Below are 8973 nucleotides of genomic sequence, written 5' to 3'. Positions count from 1 at the left end.
AATAAATAGATATAAAAATTCACATTTTAATCATGTGAAATGTGTGACACCTGTAAATAAGCATAATAAGTAAATAAATAATATTAAAATATAAAATTAAATAGAATAAATAAATATTTTTAAAAATCACATTTTAATAAAGTAAAAATGTGATATCTGGCACCGATGTCTCTTATGACATTTCCGATGAAATGTGGATTGAAGTGCATCTGCACATTTTTATCTTTGGATTTTCACAGGGTGATGTTCGAATAAATAAATATTTTTAAAAATCACATTTTAATAAAGTAAAAATGTGATATCTGGCACCGATGTCTCTTATGACATTTCCGATGAAGTGTGGATTGAAGTGCATCTGCACATTTTTATCTTTGGATTTTCACAGCTCAGGTGATGTTCCTTTCTTTGTGCCTCCTCGATTCAAGAGAACACCCCAACTAAACGAGGAGAAAGAGGAAAGAGAGTATGCTGAGGAATGGGAACTCCATCCAGATCTGCACACCCAGCGAGGCTCTGTAACAGTAGGGAGTATGTCAGGAGGACTGGAAGGCATTAGACATCAGAAACGATGATAAATAAAGTATAAAGAGAATGTTTTGACTGTTTGTTTCTCATTCTGCTCAATGTGGTTCTCGAGGTTGGTTCCCCCTTGGCAGCATAAGACCAGACCTGTACCAGCTCCCAGAGGAACCCAGTGAATGGGCCCTTCCCAATGGCTCAGCTGTTCGTCTGTGGTTCGCTCTGCGGTACCAGCAGGAGAGAGAGCAGCTGGTGGTGTCTCTGCTCCGTGCCGCAAACCTGCCCGTTCAGTGCCAGGGTAATGTCACACTGGTAAAACTGCAGCTGTTGCCATCTGATGATCGACGACACCGTCAAGCCAAAGCACGGCGGAAAGGTTGTCATCCACAGTTCAATGACACCTTTGTGTTTCAGGTAGAGTCTACTGATAAACACTGGCAATCTAAGTCTCACTGTATGTGGGTACATTATCAGTCTTCCTCATTATGTGGAAATTCAAGTGCTTTAATGCTTCATGATTTGTTTGTGAATTCATTTTCAAAAACATTTTATTCTAATTAATGAGAGAAACTATGAAGACATTTCATAGTTGATGTCTCCATCTACTGGCCATTGCAAGCAGGTTTTCTGTTTCATTCCTCTAAGCACTTAGAGGAATGTTCTGGGTTCAGTACAAGTTTGTGATAAACTGTTGATCATTACCACATTTGTGGGGTTAGTAAAAAATTTTTTAAATGTTTTTGAAATGTTATTTAATGTCTCTTATCCCTCAACAAGGCTGCATTTATCTGTTCAGATACAGTAAAACAGTAATACTGTGAAATATTATTACAATTTAAAATTCATGTTTTCTATTTGAATATATTTTAAAATGTAATTTATTCCTGTGATGGCAAAGCTGAATTTTCAGTAGCCATTACTCCAGTCTTCAGTGTCACACGATTCTTCAGAAATCATTCTGATATGCTGATTTGGTGCTTTTGTTGTTCTGAAATAAAATAATAAAAATGTTAACTGAAATAAAATAAAATATTTTACTATTATAATTGTAATATTTTAATTCAACTAGTTCCCAAGGAAACATTTTCATTTAGTTTAACTTAATGTATTAATATAATAAATATAATAAAAACTAATTCAAACTATTAATAAAAAATCTACAATACAGTATCTCATTGATACTAATTGGTGCTCAAGTCAAATTTCCAATTATTATCAATAATTAATCTTAATATTTTTGGGGAAACTGATACATTTATTTCAGGATTATTTGATGAACAGAAAGTTCAAAAGAACAGCATATGTTTGAAATAGAATTGTTTTGTAACATTATAAATGTCTTTACTGTCAGTTGATTACTTTAATGCATCCTTGCTACAGTATTAATTTCTTTCCAAATAAATAAATAAATGACCCCAAACATTTGAACGGTACAGTCAGAATAAGGTCTGTTACCTGATACCTCTGCCTTCTAACAGGTATCTAATAGCTGCATTGACCAGTGCTCTCTGAAAATGAGCATGTACACTGTGGACCATCAGAAGAAGCACCATCTTGTAGGTCAAGTCATGATTCCACTCAGACATTCTGAACTAAAGGAGACGGCAGGAAAAGTGCAGTGGAGGGATCTGGACAATGAAAGTGATCAAGTATGACACTTTAATATTAAAGGAATAGTTTACTCAGACATGAAAATTCTGTCATCATTTACTCACTTTCATGTCTTTCCAAACCTGCATGAATTTCTTCTGTGGAACACAAAATAAGAATTTCCACAAAAGAAAGAAAACCATTCAGGTTTGTCATTGAGGGTGAAAATCAATTTTCATTTTAGGGTGAACTATCCCTTTAATCAGATTTTGGGGGAAAGAATGCTGTTCTAATGTGTGCTTATTACCTGTTGTAGCCCCTTTCAAAAAATGGTGACATTCAGGTGTCTTTGAACTACAATCAGTCCCTACACCGCCTCACTGCGGTTGTTCTACGAGCGAGAGGGTTGCAGTGTTGCAGTGATTCAGGTGAGAAACAAAGTAATAAAAAATACAATGCCGTGACAAGTCTTTGTGCACCTTTAACTTACATGTAAAATGATGGTACAGGTGTGTGCGCCCAGGTCTCTCTGAAGATACATACTCGGGTGGTGAGGAACAAGTGGACCACTGTGGCGAAAGGAAATAATCCATCCTTTAATGAGAGGCTTACCTTCAGACTCCTCCCCATGCAGCTAGACACAGCCTGTCTGACCCTACAGCTCCAGCAGGCCAGCACAGAAGAACCTGGTAACTGTCAGTCAATCATTTCCAAGGCGACAGGGCACCACTATCCTGCTATATGAAAGTGTTTAAAAAAGCTCCTTTAAAAAACATGTATTATCATTAACTAAAACTAAAGCTATTAAGAACTAAAACTGAACTCTACACTCTAAAAAAATGCTGGGTTAAATACAACCCAGCGCTGGGTAAAATATGGACAAACCCAGCAACTGGGTTGTTTTGACCCAGTGGTTGGGTTACTACCCAGAAGGTTGGGTTAAACATTGAACCCACCCGCTGGGTCAAAACAACCCAGTTGCTGGGTTTGTCCATATTTCACCCAGTGCTGGGTTGTATTTAACCCAGCATTTTTTAGAGTGTAACTAAAACTGAAATAAAAATAAATTAAACCTAAATAGTAGTATTTTGAAAAAACAAATGACAAATGCATTCAACAAAATTACTAAAAATTAAACTTAATTGAAAACGGAAAATATAAAAATGAAAGTTAATTCAAAATGTTAAAAACACTCATATATTTATAACTAATACTAAAACCTATTATTAGTAGTAATAATAATAATAATAATACCATACCCCATTTTGATTAATCACAACTGGTTGACTGGTTACAACAAAGAAAAATGTACCACATTTAAGAAATATTTAAAACAAACAAATGTTGATGTAAAATGAATAGAAACATACATAGAAACATACAAGTTCATTCACCAGTGGTCTCAGATATTACAGTTATTTTAAATGCACCATTAAAAATTTGTTACCTGTGTATCTGTACTCAGGCACTATATTTTGTCTGTACTGGCAGTGTTGTTGGGCATTGTGGTCATTGGGCCATTCATGTATGCGAGGGGCAGAGAGCTGGAACACTGGAACGACATGGTCAGCAAACCACAGGAGCTGGTCAGGCAATGGCACCCGCTGGGATCCGCTGACAAAGTACAGGAACTCCAATGAACAACATGCAACAAACTCAATGCCACCTCCCTCCTCTCTTTGAAAACAATGATAGCCTTTTTCTTGTCTTTAAGGTGGAAGTGTTTTTTCAGTACAAGGCTGATGTCAGAAAATCAACTGGAATTAAACAATGTATAAAGAAAAAGTTTATTGATAGCCAGTTGTGAATGAGGTTTGCATTTAATTACATACTTTTAAATGTTTGCTCTTCAAAGTCTCATCAGAACAATTGTGTGACTTGATGCAGGAGGTAAAAATACAGTATAGTTGTACCACAGGGTTCTCACATTTTTAACCCATGAATTTCCATTCCATTTGTTTATGATTAATGGATAAGGATTTTGTTTCATTTAGATTCATTTCAGACTGATTTGCATCTATCCAGCCATACTTCAATCCTATTTTCCTATGTAGGGTCGCAGTGATTGTTACTGAATTGTTCAGACCAATTTGTGAACTGGTTTGATTGACTCATTGAAAAGAATTATTCACTCACTAATTGGACATATACTACCATTCAAAAGATAGGATCCATAAACTTTAAATAAATTACTAAATTGATCAAAAGATACAGTAAAAATATTTATACGGTTACAAAAACATTAAAATTCAAATAATTGCTGTTCTTTTAAACTTTATCAAACAATCTTGAAAAAAAAAATGTATACAACATTAACCAGCACAACTGTTTTAAATGTTGATAATAATGAGAAATGTTTCTAGAGCACCAAATCAGCATATTAGAATGATTTCTGAAGGATCATGTGACACTGAAGACTGGAGTAGTGGTTGCTGGGATTTTGTTTCATTTAGATTCATTTCAGACTGATTTGCATCTATCCAGCCATACTTCAATCCTATTTTCCTATGTAGGGTCGCAGTGATTGTTACTGAATTGTTCAGACCAATTTGTGAACTGGTTTGATTGACTCATTGAAAAGAATTATTCACTCACTAATTGGACATATACTACCATTCAAAAGATAGGATCCATAAACTTTAAATAAATTACTAAATTGATCAAAAGATACAGTAAAAATATTTATACGGTTACAAAAACATTAAAATTCAAATAATTGCTGTTCTTTTAAACTTTATCAAACAATCTTGAAAAAAAAAATGTATACAACATTAACCAGCACAACTGTTTTAAATGTTGATAATAATGAGAAATGTTTCTAGAGCACCAAATCAGCATATTAGAATGATTTCTGAAGGATCATGTGACACTGAAGACTGGAGTAGTGGTTGCTGAAAATTCAGCTTTGCTATTAACGGAATAAATTACTTTTGAAAATACTAAATTAGAAACCGTTATTTTAAATTGTAATAAAATTTCATAATATGACTGTTTTTACGATATCTTTGATCAAATATATGAAGCCTTGGTGAGAAAATAAAAAAAACAATAAAAATCTTAACAACCCCATACTTTTGAATGGTAGTGTAGCAAACTACACAATAGCAAAATCTAGTCATACAATATTAATAATCCCTTAATATTTCCTCATTTTCCATGCCTGAGGGAACCCTGCACACAGTGTGAAATCCCCCTACCCCTACTAAGCCTACATGCATGTAATATGGGTTCAGGTCACTTTGACAGGGGTTTTGTACATGGTTATTTTTGCAGTTCTCAATCCATAATAAAATTTACACTGCTCAAATTTGGTACATTAGGTAAGTCTGCTTTAACCTGGACTGTGTTTGGACCCAAAGACTGTAAACATAAGTCACAATTTTCATCTGTTAATCTATTTCCCTTGGTGCATTTTGCAACACGGTTGCATATTGTGACCTGGGTGCGTGTAGCTGCTCTGACCCTGAGCGCTGGGTCTGGATAATCCACTACTGTAAGGCCTCTTATGGACTAATCACAGAGTTCAGAAAGGCTAGCAGATTGCAGCTCGGCGTCCACCTGTTCTCATCTTCTATGTACAGTCAGCGTAGATCTACAGGACTTAAACTGCCTGGACACAACATGTCTTGTGACCTGGCTTGTGATTTTGGCTCTTGTTTGGGACCCTCGGGTTCAGGTGGAACGCATTCAGACGTGACGTCTGAGCAATAGGGAAATGAGAGCAATTATATTCTATGTTTGTGCCTTCAGATCCATTCTTTTTTACGAATGGCTGAAATGAGCTCCTTAAATGTTGGGACATGGTTCACACCAGATCACCAGTTTAGGCCACCTCAGATGTTCATTAATATTGTGAGTCCAAAAGCACTATGATGAAGCCTCATAAAAGGGTATGAAGCACTGCTGCCCTCAGATTCCTGTTTCTCGGGATGTTCTTCACTGAGCATTTGATAACTTTATACAATTTAGGGCAGCTGCCTAGGGCAAAGTTCGGTAAGCGGTGTCCAGTCTGGTGGCCGTTTTTCACGCCCCACAGCATTGTGGAGCACCTTTGAAGCACTTCTACTGCCGCAGAGTACTGGCCGTTAGTCCACTGTTTCAGCCTGACCACCATCACAGCTGAAGAGAAGCCGAAAGAGTACCGTGAGGTGCCACGGAAAACCCGCTCCCCCTCGCCGAAATACGCCCCTTCTTCCCAGGAGAGCATGGAGCCGTCTTCTTCACCCATGTCGGCCAGGTTACAGACGGCCAGAAGGCAAGAGCTCAACAGTGCCTCGTTTTCACTGTACTGGAGAAGAACCGACACCAGTCGTGGGACAGCTCCAAGCCTCAGGAATCGCTCCTGCTGCAAGTCTGGCAAGAAAATCATCACTCTTACATTCCAAACTCAAGAGTCAGCATCAAGACACAGATTGCTAGACTCTACTTAGCACCCTATTTTTCCTGAAAATCTGCGATGAAGTTATCAGAGGGACACTCCACCCAGAAATGAAAATGTCATGATCCCTCATATGGTTCCAAACCTGGATTCATTTAGTTTTTCTGCAAAACACAAAATAATATAATTTTAAGAACATTGGGAACCAAACAACATTGGAACCACTTTGACTTCAATTGGATGGACAAAAAAAAAAAACACTGAGGAATTTATCAAAATATGTTCTTTTGTGCTCCACAGAATAAAAGAAAGTCACAGGTTTTAAACGACATGAGAGTGAGTAACCTATGACTTTAAAAATTTATGTTTATTTTATCTCTCTTGACGTTTTTGAGCTATTTGAGGTTATTTGACTTCGAATCCTACCATTAAATGTTTTACAGTTAAATTATATCTGGCATTATTCACACACAGCTCTTGCGCATTCTACTTTTCTATCTCTCATGTGAATGTCACCTGTTCCAGTGAAATCACAATATAAAAGGCATTCAAATACACTATTGTTTCCAATGACAAACTGGTGCATTTTCAAAAGTTTTCGAAATGGAAAATTTAAAATTTCAACTATTTTTTTAAACTACACATCGTTGTCTCAGATTCAGGTTTGAGGCTATAATCCAAAAATAGCCTCTGATACAAATCAATTCAGATCAACCTTTGTTATGGCAAATAGGGTGCTACAAATGTTACTAAAATCTGTCTTACACAATCACATACTAAAGTATGACTAATGCCTCTCACATCAGTAGCGCTTTTAAGACCTGTGGTTAGAAGAATAGGGCAAAAGTTCAGGTTCACTCACTACTGTCATAGCAAATTCTCACGATGGCCTGGCTAATGTGAAGGAGAAGGTCCTGGTCTTGGCTTAGCAGTAAGGTCACAAGGGCAGACACAATGCCTGTCTCAAAGCATTGCTCTCTCACAGGAGCTAAAGAAAGATGGAATTATAGAATAATCAGTAGTCAGCCAGTGCTCTTTGACTATGAGTATTAAGTTAGATGTCAAACTCCCATTTTTGCTCCCAAAAGCTCCCATTATTTGCAGTTTATACAGCTTATTAAAGGGACAATCCCACCAGCAACCTGAGGTTGTTGTACCTAAGGTCTTTTTCAACCTTTCGGTTACAGCTCAGCCAATATTTTAACCACAAGGCTACACCAACAAACACATGCATTATATTTGTACATAAAACATTTGTTCTTACCATCTCTGGCCAGTTCAGCTACCAGTCTGGCAGTGTGAGTAGTGAGCGTGCTCTTTCTTCTTAAAATCTGAGCCAGAACAGGCAGAATCCCGCTTTCTACCACCTGCTCTGATGCGCCTTTCTCTAGGGCAGGAAAAACACAATACACAAAGTTTGGGGTCAGGAATATGTATTAATGTTTTTGAAAGAAGTGTCTAATGTCTGCATTTCATATGATCAAAAATACAGTAAAACAGTAATATTGTGAAATATGATTACAATTAATAACAGTTCTCTATTTTAATATATTTTAAAATTCCGTAATGGCACGAGCTTTCCAATATGCTGATTTAGTGGTCAAGAAGCAAGTAATTTCTTATTATTATGTTGAAAACAATTGTGCTGCTTAATATTTTTGTGGAAACTGTGACATGTTTTCCGGAATTCATTGATTTATTAATGAAGAAAGACTTCAAACGAACAGTATTTATTTAAAGGGGTCATATGACGTTGCTAAAAAACATTATTTTGTGTATTTGGTGTAATGCAATGTGTTTATGCGGTTTAAGGTTTAAAAAACACATTATTTTCCACATACTGTACATTATTGTTTCTCCTCTATGCCCCGCCTTTCTGAAACGCGTCGATTTTTACAAAGCTCATCGTTCTAAAAAAGCGAGGTGTGCTCTGATTGGCCAGCTATCCAGTGCGTTGTGATTAGCCGAATGCCTCAAGCGTGTGACGGAAATGTTACGCCCCTCACCATACTGTGGTGCCGTCTCCCAGCATGACGAGACAAAACCAATAAAATCCATTACAAACGAGGCATTTGTTGCATCCAGTGGGGACATAATTACTGATTATAATGACTTATACTGTCTTTTTACGCGTTGCGTTGCGTATCGCGCTGCGTAAACATAAAACCATGTCTGCATTTGTGATTGGAGAAACAACAAACAACAAGCCTACTCTACACTGCCCAAAACTCACATTTGAAGCATCAGTGGCAAATTATTTAATAAAAAACGTACTTACAGTCTGTGAGTCAGAAGCGCCAGACTACCCTTGCAAAGTTGGAACTGCCCCACTTTATAAACAGCCTTTGTGCCACAGACGCATTGTAGGCTACTGGTTCAGGAAACAGTCCTCATCCTCCATAAAATGCGCAGCACACATCTGAATATTTGGGTTGAACTGTTCTGGAACAGTGTTGTAAATACAACTTAACCACTAATTTCTAGTT

At 36.9% G+C, this 8973-nt stretch overlaps 2 protein-coding genes across 3 annotated transcripts in view; one reads left to right on the top strand and one right to left on the bottom strand.

Moving 5' to 3' along the window:
• Positions 1-3806, top strand: part of LOC107749849 (synaptotagmin-15-like) — a 5402-nt gene extending 1596 nt beyond the window's left edge. The window contains 6 exon segments of the mRNA XM_016565046.1: positions 377-528; positions 638-933; positions 1998-2168; positions 2426-2537; positions 2619-2798; positions 3601-3806. Of these exon segments, the coding sequence (XP_016420532.1) occupies positions 377-528; positions 638-933; positions 1998-2168; positions 2426-2537; positions 2619-2798; positions 3601-3749 (1060 nt within the window). The 3' untranslated portion in view covers positions 3750-3806.
• Positions 3807-5176: 1370 nt separating this feature from the next.
• LOC107749851 (uncharacterized) overlaps positions 5177-8973 on the bottom strand; it is a 5783-nt gene continuing 1986 nt past the window's right edge. The window contains exons 3-5 of one of the 2 annotated variants that reach the window (XM_016565048.1): positions 7752-7874; positions 7350-7475; positions 5177-6462 (exon numbers count right to left, since the gene is read on the bottom strand). In XM_016565048.1, the coding sequence (XP_016420534.1) occupies positions 5990-6462; positions 7350-7475; positions 7752-7874 (722 nt within the window). In that variant the 3' untranslated portion in view covers positions 5177-5989. The remainder of the gene's footprint in view (positions 6463-7349; positions 7476-7751; positions 7875-8973) is intronic. The other variant, XM_016565049.1, reaches the window with a different exon arrangement.

The sequence above is a fragment of the Sinocyclocheilus rhinocerous genome, unplaced genomic scaffold, assembly GCF_001515625.1.
Source record: "Sinocyclocheilus rhinocerous isolate Xijiao unplaced genomic scaffold, SAMN03320098_v1.1 scaffold31, whole genome shotgun sequence".
In the NCBI taxonomy this organism is placed as follows: domain Eukaryota; kingdom Metazoa; phylum Chordata; class Actinopteri; order Cypriniformes; family Cyprinidae; genus Sinocyclocheilus; species Sinocyclocheilus rhinocerous.
Note: the sequence above shows the minus strand (reverse complement) of the source record. Positions and strands in the feature narration are given on the sequence as shown.